General features: G+C 38.8%; 3 protein-coding genes across 7 annotated transcripts; 1 reads left to right on the forward strand and 2 right to left on the reverse strand.

Moving 5' to 3' along the window:
- Positions 1-3,608: 3,608 nt before the first annotated feature.
- Positions 3,609-17,275, reverse strand: LOC137092309 (ecto-ADP-ribosyltransferase 5-like). Of its 2 annotated transcripts, none has more exons than XM_067456586.1 (3): positions 17,089-17,267; positions 16,860-16,946; positions 3,609-4,470 (listed from the first exon to the last, which is right to left on the reverse strand). In XM_067456586.1, exons 2-3 carry the CDS (start codon positions 16,908-16,910, stop codon positions 3,670-3,672), a joined length of 852 nt encoding a protein of 283 aa, XP_067312687.1. In that variant the 5' UTR covers positions 16,911-16,946; positions 17,089-17,267; the 3' UTR covers positions 3,609-3,669. The 2 variants fall into 2 exon arrangements, with proteins under 2 accessions (XP_067312687.1, XP_067312694.1); XM_067456593.1 differs by lacking the exon at positions 3,609-4,470 and adding an exon at positions 15,887-16,783 and having other exon boundaries at positions 17,089-17,275.
- LOC137092275 (uncharacterized) lies at positions 16,260-24,004 on the forward strand. 4 transcript variants are annotated; one of them, XM_067456541.1, is made up of 3 exons: positions 16,260-16,375; positions 22,370-22,438; positions 22,865-24,004. In XM_067456541.1, the coding sequence occupies exon 3, from the start codon at positions 22,886-22,888 to the stop codon at positions 23,945-23,947; it is 1,062 nt and encodes a 353-aa protein (XP_067312642.1). In that variant the 5' UTR covers positions 16,260-16,375; positions 22,370-22,438; positions 22,865-22,885; the 3' UTR covers positions 23,948-24,004. The 4 variants fall into 4 exon arrangements, with proteins under 4 accessions (XP_067312642.1, XP_067312655.1, XP_067312649.1 ...); XM_067456548.1 differs by lacking the exon at positions 16,260-16,375 and adding an exon at positions 21,481-21,617; XM_067456554.1 differs by lacking the exon at positions 22,370-22,438 and having other exon boundaries at positions 16,266-16,375.
- LOC137092348 (NAD(P)(+)--arginine ADP-ribosyltransferase 2-like) lies at positions 19,516-22,349 on the reverse strand. The gene is made up of 2 exons (XM_067456629.1): positions 22,093-22,349; positions 19,516-22,016 (listed from the first exon to the last, which is right to left on the reverse strand). The coding sequence occupies exons 1-2, from the start codon at positions 22,138-22,140 to the stop codon at positions 21,228-21,230; spliced, it is 837 nt and encodes a 278-aa protein (XP_067312730.1). The 5' UTR covers positions 22,141-22,349; the 3' UTR covers positions 19,516-21,227.
- Positions 24,005-25,067: the final 1,063 nt, after the last annotated feature.

The following is a 25,067-nucleotide window of genomic DNA, read 5'->3' on the forward strand; positions in this document are numbered from 1 at the left end:
ACGGCACCAGAGCCACGTATGACACACTGAAACAGGTGGCATATGGGCCTGGGATGCATCAAGATACGGCAGAGTATGTTAGAGAATGGCTAGTTCGCTGCCAGTTCCAACCAGCAAACCCGAGCCACAGAACCCCACTGCAACACAGAGGGACCACGTTCCCATGGTCAAACCTACAAATCGACCGGGTAGAACCCCTGCCCAGGTCCACAAAAGGCAAAAAGTACTTTCTCACAGTGGTGTGCCAGTTTACCAAGTGGGTGGAGTGTCAACCAGCACCCAACGACACCGCCCAGACCACGGCATACCACCTGATGAATCACATCTTTTTCCTGTCAAGATTGCCACTGAGAATCAACTCAGACAGAGGCATCCACTTCACTACTGAGGCCATGCAACAGATCTGGAAATGCCTAAGAAACGCGGCCGTGATCATGCTCCTGTGCCTCCAGACAATCAGAGGCCAGCCACCACCAGACATCATCACACCGGGTCCAGCCTCGGGCATCGTACTGAGAGAGCAACCTGGACTGCTGATCACCAACTGCAAATGAATCCTCAAAAGAAAGACGTACTCTCCTGAACTTCACATCAGCAGCGCAAGCTCCTCCAGCCCTGCACACAAACACAAAGGGGGGGAGGAGCCCAAGCCCTCTGCCTAACCTTACCCCAGCTTCAAGAACCTTCTCCTCCAACACCAGTTAGTCACCTTGTAGGCAATACTGCCAAGCCCCACACTATGTCATGCATGTGATTTGAGAAAGAAGGCCTTTAACGAACACAAGGCCGCCTCTGAAGGGATTCTCAAAACCCCAATGACTTTGAACTTTGAAACAGAGAAACCAAAGTGGATCACCAGAAGGCACCCAGCCTGGCCACAATGCGAGGCACCCTCTGGAAAAGTTCCTAGTCAGCATAGGACATAAAAGTGTCAAGATGCACAGTCCATCTTCCTAGGCAGGAGACCTAAAGGACTGACTTGCCATTGCGAGGAACATGGTTCCACCCAGGGCTGCAGAAAGCCCACAGCACACCTGCACCACACAAACGGACTTCTGGATGACAGGTGACGCACCGTCAGGGCACCTGCTGCCTCGACACCTGCTGCACAAGCACAGAGACCTGAACTGGGCTACTGTCTGCCTTATCTGCCGTGGAACGACCATCACTTCAGGAGACACAAACAACTGGAGCCTAACATGGCTATGGTGTGTCTGATCTTCCTGAATCTTTGATATCGCTCGTTGTTGTCCATAGGAGGGACAACAACTAGCGAAAGGGGGGATTATGTAGCGACTCAGGCGAATCAAACACACAATCGCCAGTTACATTTAACAAATATGTTTTGAAAGTTGTGCTCACTAGCAGACCTTCCCCCAACACAGCAGAGGGAGATTCTTCAGTCACCCTGGAAACCATCTGATAAGGTGTTTTATGGCCCCCAAAGGGTCTTAAACTCTCTTATACACAAAGAGTTTAAGACACAGAGCTTTTGCCTCAAATTATAGACAAACCATCTATAAATGAACATGCACCCCAGGACATTATATGTAAACACATAACTGTCTTGTAAAATGTTTATTCTGTATGGTATTCTGCATCTTTTTATCTTTGTCTTAACAAATTACTAGTTCAGATAACCTCATATATGTCATGTCTCCTATCAAATTAATGCTCACTTCACGACTTACACTTCCATGTATATCACTTATTCAGAAAATGCAGTGTGTGTTTGTTGCATTAATTATAGTATGAAGACTCAGAGACCCACTGAGTCGAACTTTCAAACAAAGGGCAATAAAATCTGCTGAGGAATTTCCCGCCGGGAAATCCCAACACTCTCATTGGTTAAGTCTAACCCTGGAGGGTGGGACTATTTCCAGACCTTAAAAGACCAGTGAAGACAGCCTCTCCTTCTCTTCTCTTCTCCGAAACTCTCTGGCTTTTACTTCTTCAACTCTCTCCTGTGGGAGCCAACACCCACGGGGGGGGGGCTGGCACTTAAGCCATGCCACCAATGCAGGCCCTCCAAGCAGGCCTCATCTCTTCCAAAAATCTTCTCTTCTACAATCCGATCTTCAAGAACACGAAGCATCGCTAAAGCAAACAGCCGCTTCCCTCCCAACCTCGGAAAGGACCGCCGGACACGCAGAGACACGCAGAGACACGCAGAGACACATACGCACACAAGCGAGAAGCCAAAACGAAACCAAAAAGAATGCAAGTATTCTTATTCTTACTGCTGTAAAGAGGATGTGTTATTCTCCCGTTGGGATAAATTAACTCCGTGAAGGTCGTATTTGGTGAATTGAAGGAAAGTTGTTTCTTACCCTCCCCCACTCTCTTTGTCTCTCTCTCTCTCTTTTATCTCTCTCTAACTTCAGTCTAGTCATTATTCTCTTTTATGTATTCTTTCGTTAATATCTATACTTCTACTCTCTTGATGCATATTTAGTATGTACTTTCTGTGTGAATTGTAGTGTTATTTTTAGTCTGTGTTTATTAAACCTTCAAAGGACATTTAATGAGTTGAATCTGTTATTCTGCCACATACACGAAGTCAATGAAACTTGCGATCTAAACGTTACCTAACTGCTTATGCTACTATGTTAGTAAAGTAAACTGTATGACCATTTGAAATATTGAACTTGTCCTGATCAGTAAAGTTAATGTTTCTCATGCGCTCGTAAAGCAGTAATCCCTTTATTGAGAATTGATTTGAAAAGTCTATAACTAATTTGCAGGACAAACTTAGTAGGATAATTTCAAGCAATTTCATAAAGGGTTACTTGTATTTAATTAAACAATTTTCCCTATTGGAAAATTTTAATACGTAATGAACAACTGGCAAATCATATTCATAAATTCATGAATATTGAATATTAAATCCCTTTTGAGTTAATTATTCCCCGAGACATTAAACTCATGAGTCGTTGTTGTTACAGCATTATGCATTTGTTTGAGCCACAGAGGTTAGCTGTCAAACCGTGTAAGAGTCAAAGCAGCTCTGCCCTTGTTCCTCCTGACTGGAGCTTTTATCTGCCTCTGGTTGATTGCCTCATGGTCTTCAGCTGGGACCTGTCAGGTGTTGTCCTAATTAGCTTTGCCACTAGTGACAAGTAGGACACGAGCTTGTCCCAATATATATATTACATGAAGCTAGAATAAAACTTTATTTTGATATATTGCACATTCAGACGTCCACACAACAAAATAATCTGGGGGCCATGATATTTTTTGAGAAAATCATCAAAAACGCTGTTGGGTAAAAAGTTAAGCATTTTTTAACGTTCCCATAACCAAAACTGCATGCTTGGGAATTGTTTTTAAAACAAAAAAATTGTAAGATGGATGTGTATTTTTTGCTGAATGTATTTATTTTTGAGTGAATGTCTGATTTTATTCACACAATATAGCTTTTATTCAGTACAGTTTATCTTTTTTATTTAATTGTATTATTTATTTATAGTTTTAAACATTTCACACACAATATACAATGTGCTCATGACAAAATACCACATTTACAGGCATGTACAAATACAGAAAACAAAATGACTCTATTCATTTTGTTTAGAAAAGCCCCCCCCCCCCATTATTAAACTTGATTGAATTAAGCATGATGAGCAATACAAAGATCAGTAACAACGAGAGACATGTAAAATCTACAGGTTAACTGATTAACAGGTAAACACAAAATAATAATGGCAAAAGTAGTAAACCATTAAAGTAAGCAGCATGGTTTCCACTGTTAAACAATGCACAGTTCAGGTCACTTGTTTTTCCAGTGCTATTCAACACAAAAACAGTCTCACACCAGAGATCTGGCTGATCTGTTCTGTTTTTGACAGCAGTGACATTAAACGTCTCATATGGAGGAATCAGCACCTCTTTCTCATCAGGATACTTTGAATATTTTGTCAAATTAGCCCCTTCACAAGTGTAGATTTCAAAACAAGATTTATTTCCGAAACCCTGTATTACTTTACGATCAAGCGATGAGGATGAAAATGAGCTCAGACGGACCTCTGTGTTCTGGACATCAAACCTAACATTTGTACCACGGTAAGTTACATAGCATCTGTTTTGTGTTTTCTTCAGAATCTGTAATGCCTCTGTTAACAGAAAGTGAAGTGAATACCATTTGAATGTCTTGTCTTGGTACTTTTGTTTGCCAGTACGAGTGGCACTTGTGAAATTACTGTACACTTTAGAGTCTTTGTTAGTGTACACATGAATGGCGACTGAATGAATCTGCTGCAAGTTATCCTCTGGTTCCTTTGCATTCTCTTCAGCTTCTTGCCAAGTCTTTTTAAATTCAGCTGAGGCGGATTTTTCCTCTTCTAGATATTTTGTCTTTACCAGGTGTGCCATTTCCTCTCTACATTCCATATATTGATCATCAACAGATTTCGGTGCCATATCCAATGGAAATATCCTTACTCCAACAGCAGCAGCAGCAGCTCTGTGATCCTGCAGCAACAGGAATCATAATGATCACATCATAAGTATTCATGTCTGTAATATTCATACTAGAACACAAGCTTACCTGTCCCAGAGCAGCTAAAATGAGAAGAGCTTCAATGATCAGCAGCATCTTGATTAAGTCAAATCCCTCAGATGATCTATAGATCTAGAGAAGAATAGCTGAATTGTGACTCTGATGCATCTATCTGTTAATATGGGACAGGTTTGCAATCTTATCTCAAGAGAATTTCTAATAATTATCCAGCAAATATGGTACAAACACACCAATGATCTGAGCCAATTTTGGTGAAGCCAATCACAGCAGTGGGCGTTTACACTGAAGTCTCACAGAAGCCAATCACAGCCGTGGGCATTTACACTGAAGTTTCACAGAAGCCAATCACAGCAGTGGGCATTTACACTGAAGTCTCACAGCAGACACCCCCCTTCAAACAGAGCGTTTACTTTTATTTCTAAAGTATGACTATTTTTGATGTGAAAATCATACTAACATTATAAGTGCTCCACAGGAAACATAATAAAACAATGCAGTGCATAACTCTGGTTTCTAGACCATTTATTCCTAAATTAATTAGCTAAAACCGCAGTGAAGAGGATTTGAGAGGCTGACACCAAATTTGGTCAAATGATTTTTCAGTACCTTTCCCATAAAACTGTTCCAGATTTCATAACATTTTACCATACAGTTCTGCATGTTAATGGTTGAGGGATACGAAGAAAAAGAAGAATGCATAGAAATGCAATAGATGTCTATGCAAATTTAGTGCTTGACCTCTAATACTGTACTATAAGATATAAGACATTAACTAATTACGCTGTTAAGGGGGGGGGGGGGGGGGATGCTGTTTCATGCATACTGAGCTTGTTACACTGTTAAAGACTTGGAGTCCCATCCTAAACATAGACAAAGTTTCAAAAACTAATGTTGGACTTTTGATGGAGTATTTCTGTGTCAAAAATACTCCTTCCGGTTTCTCACAAGTTTTGGAGAGGTTTTTTTTGAGTATGGCTCGTTACGTTAATAGAGCGAAGGGTCCTTGTATGGGCCGTACGGGCTCTTCTCCCGGTAGGGTGCGTGTGCGCGTGACTAGGAAATGCACGACCATAAACACTCTCAGCTGCAGATCCACTCGTCTGTGAACACTTATGTTGTTATAGTCCGCGCCGCGCCGCGCCGCGCTCCACTTTATTCCTATGGGTGACATCAAGCGACTTCAATGCTTTAGCACAGCATTCCGGGAAGGCAGCGCTGCATTTGAACCGATTTGAACGCAGAAATGACGGAAAGCTTCACAACATCGCTTCAGTCGCATCACAAAGTGGATCTCCACCGTTCACTGCTGTCAGGACTTCACCAAATCATACCAAAGAAGTGTGTTTTTGACAGAGCGGTCCCAGCGATAAAGGTTCGGTCCTGCTTTGGAAGCAGCCGGTGAGTAAAACTGCTTCAAATGTCTATGCTGTTGGCTTGTCGCGTGAGTAAACATCAGTAAACGACACGATCGCGTGCTTCGTCATTCAAATGCGCTAACGGTTACTCCATTGTTGTTCTATGTATAACGCTACACTAGTCTGACGTGCAAAACCGGTTTGCATGCTACTGCTAAGGTTTAGTCGCATACAATAGTCCATAAACCGAATCATGTCCTCATAAACTGCGAGTAAACACACACAAATGTTGACAGGCCACTAAATACAGTACATACCACAGAGACTGACGACCTGCTGCTGCTGTTTCTCCTGTTCAATTTATTTCAGCCTCCGAATGATTCTGGATCATATATCTATTAGCTGAGATCGATAGCCATGCGTTTCTCCACGCTTGAGGACGTCACCGCTTTGTTCGCAATTGTCATTCTTTAGCTCCGCCCACTCGATACGCCTCCGGGCGCTCGTTTTTTCCCGGAAAGACTCGGTACAGCCTATATTTCTTTTATAAATATAATAAAACTAAAGACTTTTCGGAGATATGAAGGATGCAATACTACTCTATAGGTACTCAAGATTGACATGAGATTGACTGAAACTGAGTGTTTCACCCCCCCTTTAATGTGAACAGATGCATCAAAATATGTGTGACAAGATTAACTCATGCTGAAAAGAGGTTAGTTCATGCTAAAGGGTTAGTTCACCCAAAAAAAAAAAATATTTCATTAATTACTCACCCTCATGTCGTTGGACACCCGTAAGACCTTCGTTCATCTTTGGAACACAAATGTTGAAATATTCAACACAATTTTTTTTTGAAAGCTGATGGCTGTGAAAGGCTTTCAGAAAGGCCTCCACTGGCATTCAGTACATTCCCACTGACCCACTCACAAGACCCATAAAGGCACTAAAAACATTGATGCAAAGTCCATCTCAATACAGTGGCTTAACAGTAATTTTACATTGCGACGAAAATAGTTTTTGAGCTCAAACTAAATCAAAATAATAACTTTATCCGGCAAGTTATTGTCTTCTGTGTAGGTCTCGGACGTGAACTCACGCGATAGAAGCGCCCCCCTCCTCTTCCGGGTCTTGTATCTGAACGGCGGATCTGCATCATATTCTCACGCATGCGTCAAGTTCACGTCAATAACTTGGTGGATAAAGTCGTTATTTTGATTTTTGTGCGCACAATAACTATGTTCGTCTTTAGTGCCTTTATAGGTCTTGTGAGTGGGAATGTACTGAATGCCAATGGAGGCCTTTCTGAAAGCCTTTCTCAGCCATCAGCTTTCAACAAAAATATCTTCATTTGAAGATGAACAAAGGTCTTACGGGTGTCCAACGACATGAGGGTGAGTAATTAATGAAATAATTTTCATTTTTAATTGAACTAACCCTTTAAATTAAGCATACATTTCTATAAACTGCACTTGTATGCTTTGTTTGCGGATGAAGAAAGAGTCAATGAATCCTCTACAGTCAAGCGGCTTCAGTGTATCCCGTAATACATTCACCAGCTTCAGCATTTCTCTCCGGTTGCTTTCCTGTTCCATCAAGATGCCCATGTCTTCATCCAGGGTCCTAAAAATGGACACATGTTGGTGGTGATCTGCAGGTAGAGACACACACCAGCTTTAAAATGTATCGCTATCTGATTATCTGAAGTGAAGAAATGGCATTAAAAAGGGTGGTCAAAAATGAAGCATGCACTGCGGTATCTTTATGGCAGTACTGAATTCTGGAGTGCAGTTCACATAATGGCCACAAGAGGGGTTGTGTTATTATATCTGGGCTGTTTTCTTCATTGGGTTACATTGGGTTAGGTGTTACACTGTGATTTTCTGTGTTCACTCTTTGAGATTAAAAGTTCAGTTTTTGAGGATACATGTGTTCAATCGGCGAGACATCACAAATTGTTTAATACTCAATCATATAATTTAGACCACATGTGAAACTCAAGGCCCGCGGGCCGGGAACTGTCTTTGGCCCGCACGATAATTGCCAAGCTAGTCACCTATGAAAATATTCAGCTATACCCCCCACCAAAAAAAGAAAAAAAGAAAGGGGTTTTCAAGACTGGTGGGAAGGAGAGAATATGATTGTGGATATAAAGGGTAAACTTGTTTGTCTTTGTCTAAACTTCTGATACTCCCCAGCTGTCAATTTTCATCCATGGAGTGAAACTCAAGTCTGTGCAGGGGAACTTTTGGGATTAAGATCAGTGCATGGGGCTATGGGAAAAGATCTCTCTGAAGAGGTGTCCAGATGCATTAATGAAATGGGGCTGTCTTGGGAAAAACTTGTGGGATTGACGACAGATGGCGCGCCCATGATGTGCGGTCAATTTGGATTGGTGGGCAGGATCCGGGAGACATCATAAACCATCTCAATGCGCTCAACCTACAGCTTCAGGTACGGGGCGTCTGATCACAGGCATGTACGTTGCAGTGAGTACTTTAAAATCAAGCTGTGCCTGTGGGAGACACATATGCTGCAAGGAAACACGAGCCATTTTCCGTGCTGCCAAACTATGAGAGATCAGGTCTCTACTGCCATTTTCCCAACTGAACAGTTTGCTGAAAAACTCAACTCGAACTGCAAGAATGCAGGTTTGCACTGCTCAGTAATCCATTTGCTGACGTAGAAAACACATCTACCAACCTCCAAATTGAGGTGATCTAACTCCCATGTAGTGAAACAATCAAGGCAAAGTATTAGTATGTGGGCGCTGCACATTTTTCCTCGTTTCATCACCGAAACAATGTCCCAGCTACTCAACGTACGTACCCAAGCTGCTGTAATGCTCTCTATGTTTGGCTGCACATATCTCTGTGAACAACTGTTCTCTTTGATTAAGAAAAAAAAAAAAAAAAAAAAAAAAACACTGAATCCTGAGGATTCCTCAGCTCAGAGCCTGACCCCAAACACTGATAAACTTGCATCCAAGACGAGATGATATCTGGCTTAGACTACTGTACATCAGAAGAGATTATCTCTTCCTCTATACTGCACTCTGTCTGTCTCAAGGTGGCATGCGTAGGTGGCCCGATGCGGTATTTTACAGCTTCCTGGATCTTGCTGCATCTTCCTGCAATCAACGCCTGTTTGCTTTTCTAAGGATGTTGTTTTTCATGCATCTCCAGTAATGACTTCATGCTTCAGCTGGCAGAGGAGCTGCACGCTGAGTGGACAACTTTCAAAGTGGCAACAAGCATGGACGTGCACATGGACAGTGCAGATCTACTGATGAGAATGACGGGCACGGTGAAGGCACAATGCAAACAGAATAAAATGTTTGCCAAATGCCTGAAGCTGTCTGTGGGAAATTCATCAGTCACGGTGATGAATGTTTGCTTAAACTGTATTTGAGCAATGTACTGTAAACAGTCACAAAAAGCTTGTTTTTGTTTTGTTTTGTTTTGTTTTGTTTTGTTTTGTTTTTCAAAATTAATCTTACAGTCACCATGATGGTGATCAGTGTTTGCTTTAGTTGTTCTTTTAAAAATGAGTTTTTTTCCCTTTGACTGCTGTACCTATATGTTTAAGACATAATTAATCTAAAAATGGTGACAATCAACAAAACTCTGAATAACAAAAAGCAATCAACTCAATTCAAAACAAAACAAAAGCAAAAATAAAGCAAATAGTAAGAATAAAATAGTTATGTAATTCATCTGCATAATTTATTGATGTATTAACTAAGTTTGAATTATACAGTATCAAAACATCATTCACAACATATCTGATATCTGATTGTGTCGACACTGCTGGATCTCATACTGTAATTTCACAGGATTAGTAATGCAAAATACTTCCTTCTTCATGCAACCACAACTTCTCCACTAAACTCAGCTCACACGTCGAGTGCAAAATGCCCTATACATGCTCAAAATATTATCTTGCATGTGCAGAGTTGTCACATTCGCTCTAAATACTTTCTTCGTGCAACCGCTATTTTTAGATTATGTTGTGTATTTTATTGGATCAGATAAAATTTTATCACTTGGTCACATTATAATGTGCCGCTCACATCTATTTTAACCCAAAAGTTACACAAATTAATAAACGAACAAACAAATAAATAAAAATTATAAAATGCTTTCTCCTCTACTAAACAGCACCAAACTGTCCCCAAATTATCTTACTCAGTGAAGTCTGACAATCATTTTAAACTTTATTAACAGGAAACATCTATCTACGTGTCAGTTTTACAAATTGTAAGTCTATCAATTCAGTATACATTTGCACAATAAAACTGTTCTTGAATTTGTGTTGGCAAAATAATCTGGCACTGTCCTACACATAAAGAAGATTTTATGCATTACCATTATTAATAACTTTTTTATCATCACATCACTTTATTAGCTGTATTAGTATTTGTTTAAAATTCATTTTTTTATAAAAGGAAAAACACTGAACACATTCAATATTTATGCACATTTTTAGTAAAAAAAAAAATCATGTTTTGAAGCTTTCTGACAAAATGTACTGCAAGTTTATGAAACTTTACCTTCCACTTTAAACATATAAAAACACATTAATAGCTTTCCCTCAGAAATGTTCAGTGAAAATACTTACATGAGCAATAATTTGATTCTCAGACTTTTCACTCTTCAAGAAGACCTGCTGTATAAATTCAAACATATATTTTAAATCCTAAAAATTCTCCACGTTTAGTGCATTCAACAAGCCAAAAAGGACAATGAATGCATCTGTAAAGCCTCCCACGTTTTCCATAACAACCTCCTCTTCCAGGACAATGACAACATTGAGCATACTGCAGAGCAATCTCAAGAATTCTCCTTTTCCTTTTCCTTATACTTCCATGCATCTGTACTCTGTAAAAAAGCACAATATTAATACTAGATGAGTCTATAATGAATAAACCAAGAATAGTGAACATCCTCGCTGCACTCACTGTCATTTATTGGAAAAAGTTCCACTTTGTATTTATTTATTATTTTTTTGTCTCAGTGGTTTCAGATCTTCGTATTCAAAATATAACAAAGTTAGCTTTTAGTTACAAGTAACCAATAAAATAGTTTTGCATTTATACATACTGTAAATATCTGTAGCTAAGGGTGGGCCCATTGTCATGTTAATCCAAGAAAAAATAATTAATAAACATAATACAAAACCAAAAACCCACGAGGGGGAAAAAATAAACTATAAATAAAAAAAACAACTTGGAACAGAACATCAAGGATCACAGAGACAACCAGGAGACAAAACACAACGATCAAACACAAGACTGCAAACACAAGGAGACTATAAAGGGTAATGATCAGGAGGGAAAAGGAGGGGTTAATTAAACAATAATGAGATAACAAGAGGGGTGGTACCCAGACAGAAGACAAGAGCACATGGCCCAGATACAAACCAAAACACCATGTGCAAAACAAGACAGGACAGACATGTGACGCCCATCCTGCCAGATATATATATATATATATATATATATTTTAACAATTTTTCAAGAATTATTTTAAATGTGATTTATTTTGTCATTCATTAGAACTCTCTTCTAATATTAATACAAATACGCTAATTCGTCTCTTCAGTGTCACGTCAGTAGTAATGTTTTGTGTTCTCCGTGCCAATATCCAAATTCGAGTTCAACTAGCAGCGTCTCTTTTGTTATAAAAAAAAATGACTGGACAGCCATTTATGACGCATTTAAGACAGAAAATCGTTCTTTTGAATATAGTTGAAATTTAACTGTCCCCAACTGAGCAAGCAAAAATCCAAAGGCGACTATGGAAGCTATGGGAGGTTTTTAGTCTGGCATGTAATATTTGTGAGCAATAATTGTGAGCAATATTTGTGAGCAAGTGGTTTTCTTAAATGCACATAAGATACATGTGCTGCAATTACAATGGCAGATTGTCGATATAGGACTCAGAGATTGTGATTTATCTTTGTGATATAGTTATTAGGACGCGGGTTGTTGCAGCCGCTCACACTTTATTACATTGAGCTTAGTGCTTACAGTATTTTGTTTCTGCGACATTGGTAGCATGGCGGATTTTCAAAAAAACAAACGGTCATTCCGCGCGCCGCACTCAAACACCATGAACACAGCTCAAACGGGAACTTGAGACGGCATCAACATGTAGAAGTAGACATATTACTATATTAAAAGAAAAGAGAGAATAAAAGGTCCAACATATGAGGAATACTCATCAGCACTATGCTGACTTCAAAAGTTTGTTCCTCTTTCCTTCAGTGTTTTCACTAATGCTCAATCATCACTTGATTAAAATAATAATACATTATTTGCAGTGCATCTGGAAAGTATTCACAGTGCTTCACTTTTTTCCACATTTTATGTTACAGCCTTATTCCAAAATGGATTAAATTAATTATTTCCCCAAAAAATTCTACAAACAATACCCCATAATGACAATGTGAAAGTTTGTTGCAAAATAAATAAATAAATACACATGTACATAATTATTTGCTCAATACTTGAAGCCCCTTTGGCACCAATTACAGCCTCAAGTATTTTTGATTATAATGCTAAAAGCTTGGCACACCTATTTTTGGGCAATTTCTACCATTCTTCTTGGCAGAACCTCTCAAGTTCCATCAGGTTGGATGAGAAGTGTCAGTGCACAGCCATTTTCTGTAAAAAAACAAACACACACACACACACACACACACACACACACACACACACACACACACACACACACACATTCAAAACAGCTGCAAGGTGAGCAATGTGAGTAGCAAGTTGAGTAGCTGAGTAACATTTTAAAAAAATTTCTACAAACAATTTATAAATAATGCTTTTGAGCTAACCTTTTGAGAACATCATTAAAGACCAGATAACACTGAACAAACATTCTATTAATATTACTGAGATAATGTTTGTTGGTCATTTTGAGAGGTCTTTGCCAGATAGGCAACATTATGAGAATGCTCTCTGTTAGCTGAATCCTTTAAATAGAGAACAATCCATTAGCATATTAGCAGTTAAAATATGACATCTACACTGCAAACTAGACGGACACCAGAGTAATTGGAGAACAGAAAACAACAAAATATAAATCAAGCAGGACCAAGCTTCTTTAAAAAGTATTCATGGAAATAAACATTACAGCTTGTCTTATGAGAAAGATTCATGAATAATATTCATTCCATTCATGGAGACCTCAGTGCAGAGTCGTGCCTGTCGTGTCAGTACTGGCAGAAAACAAGAGAGACATTGTGATGAGCAGATTCTGATAATGTAAATGTGGATCTTTTACTCCAGATTCCTGCAGGAGACACAAACACATCAATCAGTTCAGTCTCATTAAGTGTGACAGTAAATGAGTCAGTACATGGACAGTATTACTGATACTACAATTTTGTAAATATAGCTGCAGGGAGCAGTTATGAGGCCAAACACACCAATGATATGAATGAATTTTAATGCAGTTCCTAATGATATGTAAAGAGATATAAATCATTATAGACTATGGTATAAAAAGATAATTTCTGTCAAAAACCAGTAGGTGGTGTTGAAACCTCTGTACAAGTGCATTCAGGGCTTCATGTATAGTACAACAAAGCATTGCAAACATATGACATTTCTTCACACACAGTAAAGCCTAACAGTTATATATACTAAATGAAAATTAGATAATTGAACTCAAATATTACCAAAACCATCAACGCCTGATCATATTTTCTTTGGACTTTTGCTTCATAACAAAGTGTTTTATAAAACTTAGTAAATTATCAACATCTAAACCTCAGCTGATTCTCAATAAGAACTTTTGTAGACGCATGACAGAAATAAAGTATATCTGGTGAGTAATAAGTGAAGCTGGTAATGCTGTTTGTGAAGTTGTTTAATCCTTCTCTGCTGAGATCTTCAGAGATTTATTGTCGTCTTTTATCTTCAGATTATTTCATCTAATGCTGTGGCTGAAGTCAGTAGTAGTTTATGTGTTTCTTTCCTTCAGTGATTCTGCTTGTTAACAGCAGGTGTTCATCACTAATCTTCACTTATCACTTAAATATTCACTTATCTACTTAACTGCAATGTATTTCATTTTTTGTGAACTCAACTGAAATAAGTTAAAAGTACTCATAACTGATTTGATTTGACTATTGTGAGCTAGCAGTAACTTTAAGTGCGCTGAGTTCCTTTAAAATTTAATTTCACTGGCTTTACTCAATATAGTGAAGTTTCTGGACTATAATGTATTTGAAGGCAGTGTAAAGTTTAATTGAAATATCCTTGTTTAATGGATTCGATTAAAATAAGTTCAGAGTACACATAACAGTTTACAGTGTGTATGAAGTCCAGAACATAATTTATTTATTGCATTACATGGGTACGATTACTTTATCGCTTCTAATATCTTTTGACTGGTGTTTTCTGAAGATCATCAACCCAAATTTGAGATGATATCATGAGAGCTCAAAAATGAAAACAATTTTTGAACAAAATTTAAAAGTGGGTACTACACAACTCGATTCATAAGACAATGTGGCATGAAACATGTCATCGTTGTTTATGTTTTGTACAATGAATATTAACGTCTAAGTAAGTTTAATAAAATCATGTGTTCAAAATGTCACAATCGTTTTTTTCAAAATCCTTTAGATTATCTTATTAAAATAATGCTGAACCGTATGGTGCAAAATCACAAATCAAAATAGTAATCATAAACATAAATCAATTACAAATCACCCATACAATCAAAGTTCAGATGCTGGATGCGATCAGACTGATTCCTGACAGTATTTTTTGCTTGGCTTTTTCAACATAACAACTGTGTTTTATAAACACACAGTTACATAATAAAAAACTAACATTAAATAGTCAAGGGTCAAGAGTCCGACTAAAGCAAACACTGATCCCCATAATGGTGACTTTAAACAAAACATTCCATAAAACATCAACAACTAAACCTCTGTGATTTCATATACAGAAAAAGGACTTGTGCATATATATATTGGAAATAAAGTCAAACCGGTCAGTAAAACGTGCAGCTGGTAATGCTGTTTTTGGAATTGTCCATATCAAATTCCCATATGGAAACTTCCTGTAAAAAACTTCATCAATAAATTGAAAGAATGTTTCAGGAACACAATCTTTTGATAAAACAAAACAAAAAAGTTCCACAAACATACAGAAAATATTAATGTTCTTTTAACCAAACTGAATTAGAAACATTACTTCTCCATCTAGATGTCTTCTAATTTGTGTGCGGAGGGAAGAGTGAGTTTCAAAATGACAAAATGTCCCCACAAAGACGACATTTTTAGGTCCCCATGAGGAATATATATCTTCTTATAAATCACACATAAGGAGTTTTTTTGAGAAAGTAAAAACGCAGAATGTTTCCTGTGATGGGTAGGTTTAGTTTAGGCAGGGGCAGTGTAAGGGGATAGAAAATACGGTTTGTACAGAATGAAATCCATTACTCCTATTGAAAATAGTAAAACCTGAGATCACCTATATTGTGGGATCCAGCCAGCGGTCCCCACTTTTCAAAGGGCTTATAAATCATGCAGGATGATTTTTTAAATTTTTTTTAGAAAGTACAAATGCAGAATGTTTCCTGTGATAGGTAGATTTAGGGGCAGTGTAGGGGGATAGACTGTACAGTTTGTACGGTATAAAAATCATTACGTCTATGGAGAGTCCCCACAAAGATAGTGAACCAGATATATATATTTTAGTTTATCTTTTCTTATTATTAAACTGTCACATAAGCATTTTCTTGCCTCTTGTTTGAGTCCCCCCACCTATAGGGCAGGTTGTAAAATTTCATAAAAAAATTACAATGTGTGTCATGAAACAAGACAAGTAAAAATGTAAGGTGTAACATGTAAGATCAAAAAATGTAATAATACATCATACAGACATATCATACATCTGGAATGTAAAATGGGAGGGAAAAAATAAAAATGTTTTGAACTGAATCAACACATTGAGATTTTTTTTATTTTTTTATTAAATGTTTGAAAAACATTTTCTACCATCACTACTAAATTTTATCAAACGATCCCTTCAGTTAAGCACAACAAGCACTTCAAACTATGATACAAATATATGTTTAACTGGTTAGCAGGTAAACACTTGGCAAAATAATAATGGCAAAACTAGTAAACCATTAAAGTGAGCAGCATGGTTTCCACTGTTAAGCAAAACACAGTTCATGTCACTTGTTTTTCCAGTGCTATTCAACACAAACACAGTCTCACACCAGAGATCTGGCTGATCTGTTCTGTTTTTGACAGCAGTGACTTTAAACGTCTCATATGGAGGAATCAGCACCTCTTTCTCATCAGGATACTTTGAATATTTAGTCAAATTAGCCCCTTCACAAGTGTAGATTTCAAAACAAGATTCATTTCCGAAACCCTGTATTACTTTACGATCAAGCGATGAGGATGAAAATGAGCTCAGACGGACCTCTGTGTTCTGGACATCAAACTTAACATTTGTACCACGGTAAGTTACATAGCATCTGTTTTGTGTTTTCTTCAGAATCTGTAATGCCTCTGTTAACAGAAAGTGAAGTGAATACCATTTGAACGTCTTGTCTTTGTACTTTTGTTTGTCAGTACGAGTGGCACTTGTGAAATTACTGTACACTTTAGAGTCTTTGTTAGTGTACACATGAATGGCGACTGAATGAATCTGCTGTAAGTTACCCTCTGGTTCCTTTGCATTCTCTTCAGCTTCTTGCCAAGTCTTTTTAAATTCATCCGAGGCAGATTTTTCCTCCTCTAGATATTTTGTCTTTACCAGGTCTGCCATGTAATCTCTACAGCCGTCATATTGATTATCAACAGATTTCTCTGCCATATCCAATGGAAATATCCTTACTCCAACAGCAGCAGCAGCAGCTCTGTGATCCTGCAGCAACAGGAATCATAATGATCACATCATCAGTATTCAAGTCTGTAATATTCATACTAGAACACAAGCTTACCTGTCCCAGAGCAGCTAAAATGAGAAGAAGAGCTTCAATGATCAGCAGCATCTTGATTCAGTCAAATCCCTCAGATGATCTATAGATCTAGTTGGAAACAAATGATAAAAGACATTAACAAACTCAACAGGGTGTCATAAACACTATAATCTATCACTGCAATAAGAACATGTGAACCAGGAATGTTCACTTTTAGAAGTGTTATATTGATCTTTAACCAAAAACTTGCCTCTGAATACTGTCGTTTGTTCTGGTCCGATTCCTTTTCGTTATTTTTTAGGAGCAAAAACGAGAGATCAGAAAAGTCACTGTGTGTGTGTGTGTGTGTGTGTGTGTGTGTGTGTGTGTGTGTGTGTGTGTGTGTGTGTGTGTGTGTGTGTGATAACAAGCAGGGCGGTACCCAGACAGAAGATAAGAGCACATGGCCCAGATACAAACCAGAAAACCATGAGAAAACAAGACTGGACAGACATGTGACACCTATCCTGCCAGATTCAGTGAATATATATATATATATATATATATATATATATATATATATATATATATATATATATATATATATATATATATATATATAATACTATTTTCTAACATTTAACAGTTCTTCAATAATTATTTTAAATGTGATTTATTTTGTCATGGACTTCAGTTATGTCACACCAGTAGTAATATTACGTTTTTCTCCGTGCCAATATCCAAATTCGATTTCAACTAGCAGCGTCTCTTTTGTTATAAAAAAAAAATGGCTGAAGTGCCATTTATGACGCATTTAAGAAAGAAAATCGTTCTTTTGAATATAGTTGAAATTTAACTGTCCCCAACTGAGTAAGCAAAAATCCAAAGGCGACTATGGAAGCTATGGGAGCTTTTTAGTCTGGTATTTAATATTTGTGAGCAATATTTGTGAGCAAGTGGTTTTCTTAAATGCACATAAGATACATGTGCTGCAATTACAATGGCATACCAATCTCTACCACCTCAGTGGAAAGACCTGAATCTATGAGCTAGGCCCCCTCAGAAGCCAAGCCCACAGTTTCCATAACTCTGGGTGGGGTTGAAATATTGACCCCATCCCTTGGAAAAGAAGATCCCTCCTGACAGGAATATCCCCCGGAGGGCTGTCTAGGAGAGACCTATGTTCTAATGTATGTCCGACCAGAATGAGACAAAACCTCGTCCCGGTGTCTCTATCCAGAACTCCTGGGAGCAGCACCACCAGGGGAAAGGTATACAGACACAGCCTCGGCCAAGTCTGCACCATGGCAACCCCAGAGGGGCTGGATAAGTCTCCACTTCCCAGGTGTCAATCCCTGCCTGACAGGAAATCTGCTCCATGATTTACTCATGATTGCCCCCCAGCCGGTGAGGGATGCGTCCGTCGTTAGCATCAGCGACACCGATCCTTGGGACAGAGACCAATGCTTCTTCCACATAATCAGGGCACGGAGGCATTGCCGCGTGACCATGATCATGCAAAAAAAGGATTTCCCCTCGGGGAGAACCCCTTGGTCTTGAGCCACTACTGCAAGGGTCTCATGTACAGCAGGCCAAAAGTTATCACATTGGACGCTGCTGCCATCAGACCTAACAGTCTCTGAAACTGTTTCACAGTAAGTGACTGGCCTAGTCTTTACCTTATTTATGGCTATGAGAATGGCTTCTACCCGAGCGGGCATTAGATAAGCCTTCAGGGTCTTCGAATCCCAAACTACGCCTAGAAATGTGGTACTCTGTATTGGAGATAAAACACTTTCTTGTCGTTTAGCCTCAACCCCGACACTTTCATGTGAGCGAGAACAGCACCTCGATGCTGAACCGCTAGTTTGAATCGTCAATTCTCTCTATAGTTCAGAACACGGATGCCCTGGAGTCTCAGAGGAGCCAGAGTTGCATCCACGCACTTTGTGAATATACGGGGAAATAAAGCTAGGCCGCTTTAGTTTATTTACCTGCAAAGTAACTGATGCGGATCTAGAATGGGATGCAGCCTCCATCCTTCTTCGGAAATATAAAGTACCGGCTGTAACTCTCTGCTGTGGGGAGGGACCCTCTCTATAGCCTCTTTTTGCAGAAGAGTCTGTACTTCTTGTTCCATAACCACAGCATGCTCGGGGCTGACCACTGTGGATACCACCCTGTTATATCTGCAGGACCCAATCAGAGATAATTGGCAGAAGTTTCCACGCTGCCAGGAAATCTACTAAGGGAACTAGCCTCTTAAGGCCAGCCTCTGGTATTTGTTGAGCGGTCAGCTCAGTATCCTGAAATGGCGCACCGGCAGGGAGCAACCGAACTGACCCTCTTTGAGCCCTCCTCGGAGGGCCCGAGCTTCCCCTTGCTGCTACGTTTCCGGGCGGACATGGAGATGTGTGCTCGCTGAGGACCGCTGAGCCCTGAAGCACCAGAGGTGGCAGGGTTGGCAGACCGACACCCTGATGGCACCGAAGGGGGACGGGCACCGTGTAATGCGGTGAACACCGACCCACTCCGAAGAGGACTGCCATCAGAAGTCTGACCCTTCCGGTGTCAGGATTTTATTTTATTTTTAATGCAGCCAAATATCAAGCAGACAAGTAAAATGGTCTGGATGAAAGGCTGAATATAGTGGATAGTATTAATCATTTAATTCCTCAGAATTAAATGCATCCAAATATCAACCAGACAAGTAAACACGGTCTGGATGAAAGGCTGAATATACTATATTAATACAGATTATTTTCTGAAAAGTATTTATCATTTAATTCCTCAGAATTAAATGCTGCCGAATATCAACCAGACAAGTAAAAACGGTATGGATAAAAGGCTGAATATAATGTTTTAATACAGATAATCTTCTGAAAAGTATTTATCATTTTAATCCTCAGAATCAAATGCAGCCAAATATCAACCAGACAAGTAAAAAACGGTCTGGATGAGAGGCAGAATATAATGTTTTAATACTGATAAACTTCTGAAAAGTATTTATAATTAACTCCTCAAAATTAAATGCAGCCATATCAAACAGACAATTAAAAACGGTCTGGATGAGAGGCTGAATACAGTGTTAATACTGACATCAACTCAGATCAGTATCAGAAAACATTTACTAAACTTGGTCTACCATAGACATAGTCTGCAAACACATAGGCTACTTAGTTTGCACACGATCATAAGAGAGAGAAAGGGAAATTCCCGTCTGCTCAATTCCCCACGCATATGCTGCTGACCCATAATCTACACATTGCCTCAGCAAATGCGAGATCTGAGCCGCGATCTGTAGCAATCAGATTCTTATTATAGATGCAGACCCGTGATCTACACGCCACCTCTGCAAACGCGCAATCTGAGCCACTAGACTCAACCCCGTGATCTACACACTGCCTCGGAAAACGCGAGCTCCGAGATCAAATCAAGAATCTTTGTTGACTTTCTCCCCTCGAGATGAAGCCAACAGATACTCACGGTAGGGCATATTGCACATCAGGAATTTTATGAATGAACACTGTCAGCTCCTTTTTACTAGAGCTGACCGTGCAGCATTCACCACTCCAAACAAACAACACATTAATCGCGTGTATCCCTACTTGTAGTGAAGCGAGGGCAGGGAGGAACACACGGTCAAAAATGCTGTCTGCTCGCCATTATATGTCTATATGCATTTTTTTTTTTTTTGGACAAACAACAATAAATAGACAAAGACAGTAAAAACATTTATTTCACACAGAGCGCCTGTGAAGACATCAAAAGCTGACATCGTTTGGGTCAGGGGTGCTTTATAGTTTCCTGGTCAATGACGTCACCTGTCTATCACGTCCCTCGATTAAGGGAACCATATATATATATGTGTGTGTGAGTGTGTTTGTGTGTGTGTGTTAAACTATTTATCTGGTTTTTGCTGACTTTGTTTTGTTGTTTGTTCATTCTCGTGTACCCAAATGAGTAATTGAATAAATGCATTTTATTTAAACAATATTTTAGTTTATCTTTTTTTTTTTTTTTATTAAACTGTCACATAAGCATTTTCTAACATGCCTCTTGTTTGAGTCCCCCCACCTATAGGGCAGGTTGTAACATTTCATAAAAAAATTACAATGTGTGTCATGAAACAAGACCACAAGTTGTAATGTAAAAATGTAAGGTATAACATGTAACATCAAAACATGTAATCATACATCATACATACATATCATACATCTGGAATGTAAAATGTGAGAAAAAAAGAAAAATGTTTTGAACTGAATCAACACATTGAGAAAAAAGTAAAGTTTAAAATTAAACGTTTCAAAAACATATTTTCTACCATCACTACTAAATCTTATCAAACTGTCCCTTCAGTTAAGCACAACAAGCACTTCAAACTATGATAAAAAATATATGTTTAACTGGTTAGCAGGTAAACACTTGGCAAAATAATAATGGCAAAATTAGTAAACCATTAAAGTAAGCAGCATGGTTTCCACTGTTAAGCAAAACACAGTTCAGGTCACTTGTTTTTCCAGTGCTATTCAACACAAACACAGTCTCACACCAGAGATCTGGCTGATCTGTTCTGTTTTTGACAGCAGTGACTTTAAACGTCTCATATGGAGGAATCAGCACCTCTTTCTCATCAGGATACTTTGAATATTTTGTCAAATTAGCCCCTTCACAAGTGTAGATTTCAAAACAAGATTTATTTCCAAAACCCTGTATTACTTTACGATCAAGCGATGAGGATGAAAATGAGCTCAGACGGACCTCTGTGTTCTGGACATCAAACCTAACATTTGTACCACGGTAAGTTACATAGCATCTGTTTTGTGTTTTCTTCAGAATCTGTAATGCCTCTGTTAACAGAAAGTGAAGTGAATACCATTTGAAAGTCTTGTCTTTGTACTTTTCTTTGCCAGTACGAGTGGCACTTGTGAAATTACTGTACACTTTAGAGTCTTTGTTAGTGTACACATGAATGGCGACTGAATGAATCTGCTGTAAGTTACCCTCTGGTTCCTTTGCATTCTCTTCAGCTTCTTGCCAAGTCTTTTTAAATTCATCCGAGGCAGATTTTTCCTCCTCTAGATATTTTGTCTTCACCAGGTCTGCCATGTAATCTCTACAGCCGTCATATTGATTATCAACAGAATTCACTGCCATATCCAATGGAAATATCTGTCCTTTAACAGCAGCTCTTTGATCCTGCAGCAACAGAAATCATAATGATCACATCATCAGTATTCATGTCTGTAATATTCATACTAGAACACAAGCTTACCTGTCCCAGAGCAGCTAAAATGAGAAGAGCTTCAATGATCAGCAGCATCTTGATTCAGTCAAATCCCTCAGATGATCTATAGATCTAGTTAGAAACAAATGATAAAAGACATTAACAAACTCAACAGGGTGTCATAAACACTACAATCTATCACTGCAATAAGAACATGTGAACCAGGAATGTTCACTTTTAGAAGTGTTATATTGACGTTTAACCAAAAACTTGCCTCCGAATACTGTCGTTTTTTCTGGTCCGATTCCTTTTCGTTATTTTTTAGGAGCAAAAACGAGAGGAGATCAGAAAAGTCTGTCGCTCACAACCAGGTGACAATGTCTCTTCAAACTAGGTAAAGAAGGGGGGCTTTTGTATATCGCAAATCTTCCGTGTCCATGTTCTCTCTGTGTGTGTGTGTGTGTGTGCGTGCGTGCGTGCGTGTGTGTTTGTGTGTGTGTGTTAAATAATGCATTAAACTGTCAAAAACAAGATTTTCAAGTTTTGTTTTTCCTCTGAGAATATATTACTTTAATATTAGTTAAATATGTTAGTACCACATAATCTTGTTACAGTGTAAACTAGGATATTTAGTCTAAAATTGTTTGTTCATATGAAGGTTGTTAATGTAATTTGTTTTATTTTGGAAAATTGGGACAACATTTGGAGAAGTTTAAGTATTTAACTAAAGTAAACAAAATAGTCTTCTTATGTTTAGATTATTCCTTTTCGTTTTACATAAATTCTTCCCACTAAAACAACTATATCATATATATTATAGCTTCATGACGTTTGAATCGTCATGAAGACCCATCACCTGGTCTTCAGCTGTCGTGCCTCTGCGATGTCATCAGGACACTGCCGCTGGGAGAAATTTAAAACATGGAGTGGACCACAGTGTGCTGCGGAGCTAACAGAGACTTCCACCATCAGCTGTTTTCTGTTCACCATCAGCTATGTTTCTGTTCACCATCAGCTCTGTTTTCTGTTCACCATCAGCTCTGTTTTCTGTTCACCATCAGCTCTGTTTCTGTTCACCATCAGCTCTGTTTTCTGTTCACCATCAGCTCTGTTTCTGTTCACCATCAGCTCTGTTTTCTGTTCACCATCAGCTCTGTTTCTGTTCACCATCAGCTCTGTTTCTGTTCACCATCAGCTCTGTTTCTGTTCGCCATCAGCTCTGTTTCTGTTCACCATAAGCTCTGTTTCTGTTCACCATCAGCTCTGTTTCTGTTCACCATCAGCTCTGTTTCTGTTCGCCATCAGCTCTGTTTCTGTTCACCATCAGCTCTGTTTTCTGTTCACCATCAGCTCTGTTTCTGTTCGCCATCAGCTCTGTTTCTGTTCACCATCAGCTCTGTTTTCTGTTCACCATCAGCTCTGTTTCTGTTCACCATCAGCTCTGTTTCTGTTCACCATCAGCTCTGTTTCTGTTCACCATCAGCTCTGTTTTCTGTTCACCATCAGCTCTGTTTCTGTTCGCCATCAGCTCTGTTTCTGTTCACCATCAGCTCTGTTTTCTGTTCACCATCAGCTCTGTTTTCTGTTCACTATCAGCTCTGTTTTCTGTTCACCATCAGCTCTGTTTTCTGTTCACCATCAGCTCTGTTTTCTGTTCACCATCAGCTCTGTTTTCTGTTCACCATCAGCTCTGTTTCTGTTCACCATCAGCTCTGTTTTCTGTTCACCATCAGCTCTGTTTTCTGTTCACCATCAGCTCTGTTTTCTGTTCACTATCAGCTCTGTTTTCTGTTCACCATCAGCTCTGTTTCTGTTCACCATCAGCTCTGTTTTCTGTTCACCATCAGCTCTGTTTTCTGTTCACCATCAGCTCTGTTTCTGTTCTGTTTTCTGTGTTGGTTGATTGTTTGTAGTATTCTATATTTTTACTTGTTATTCATTTTTTGTTGTTATTTTTTCCCCCTTTGTTGCACTTTGAGATTCTTCAGAATGAAAAGTGCATTATAAATAAAATCTATTATTATTATTATTATTATTATTATTATTATTATTATATCTTACTATTACCTTAGATATCCAGAAAACTTGCCTTGAAATTAGATAGTTAGCAAGATAGCAAACCTATAATAAATTGTGTGATAGCATTCATTTTATGTTTTCTTTTGAATTTGTATGACAAAAAGTGAGGTGAATTCCATCTGTATGCCATTTTTCTGTATGAAATCACAATAGACCTTTTCATGTCAGTTCAAACATGTGTCGTCACTTGCTTTATTAACTCTACACAATCATTCTTTCATTCATTGTGTCCCATGGGAACGGTTGACTATCTCACAAAGATCTTTTTGACTGCTCTGTTTCTGTTCACCATCAGCTCTTTTTTTCTGTTCACCATCAGCTATGTTTCTGTTCACCATCAGCTATGTTTCTGTTCACCATCAGCTGTTTCTGTTCACCATCAGCTCTGTTTCTGTTCACCATCAGCTATGTTTCTGTTCACCATCAGCTATGTTTCTGTTCACCATCAGCTCTGTTTCTGTTCACCATCAGCTCTGTTTCTGTTCACCATCAGCTCTGTTTCTGTTCACCATCAGCTCTGTTTCTGTTCACCATCAGCTCTGTGTTCTGTTCACCATCAGCTCTGTTTCTGTTCACCATCAGCTGTTTCTGTTCACCATCAGCTCTGTTTCTGTTCACCATCAGCTCTGTTTCTGCTCACCATCAGCTCTGTTTCTGTTCACCATCAGCTCTGTTTTCTGTTCACCATCAGCTCTGTTTTATGTTCACCATCAGCTCTGTTTTCTGTTCACTATCAGCTCTGTTTTCTGTTCACCATCAGCTCTGTTTCTGTTCACCATCAGCTCTGTTTTCTGTTCACCATCAGCTCTGTTTTCTGTTCACCATCAGCTCTGTTTTCTGTTCACCATCAGCTCTGTTTCTGTTCTGTTTTCTGTGTTGGTTGATTGTTTGTAGTATTCTATATTTTTACTTGTTATTCATTTTTTGTTGTTATTTTTTTCCCC

Source organism: Pseudorasbora parva, chromosome 2 (genome assembly GCF_024679245.1).
Source record: "Pseudorasbora parva isolate DD20220531a chromosome 2, ASM2467924v1, whole genome shotgun sequence".
NCBI classification, from domain to species: Eukaryota; Metazoa; Chordata; class Actinopteri; order Cypriniformes; family Gobionidae; genus Pseudorasbora; species Pseudorasbora parva.

Coding starts and splice junctions, on each gene's coding strand:
- LOC137092348 (XM_067456629.1), bottom strand. CDS start 22,140: ATGCTGCTGATCATTGAAGCTCTTCTCATTTTAGCTGCTCTGGGACAG. Junction 22,017..22,092: donor TTTTAGCTGCTCTGGGACAG/GTAAGCTTGTGT, acceptor CTGTTGCTGCAG/GATCAAAGAGCTGCTGTTAA.
- LOC137092275 (XM_067456541.1), top strand. CDS start 22,886: ATGAAGACCCATCACCTGGTCTTCAGCTGTCGTGCCTCTGCGATGTCA.
- LOC137092309 (XM_067456586.1), bottom strand. CDS start 16,910: ATGCTGCTGATCATTGAAGCTCTTCTTCTCATTTTAGCTGCTCTGGGA. Junction 4,471..16,859: donor TTTTAGCTGCTCTGGGACAG/GTAAGCTTGTGT, acceptor CTGTTGCTGCAG/GATCACAGAGCTGCTGCTGC.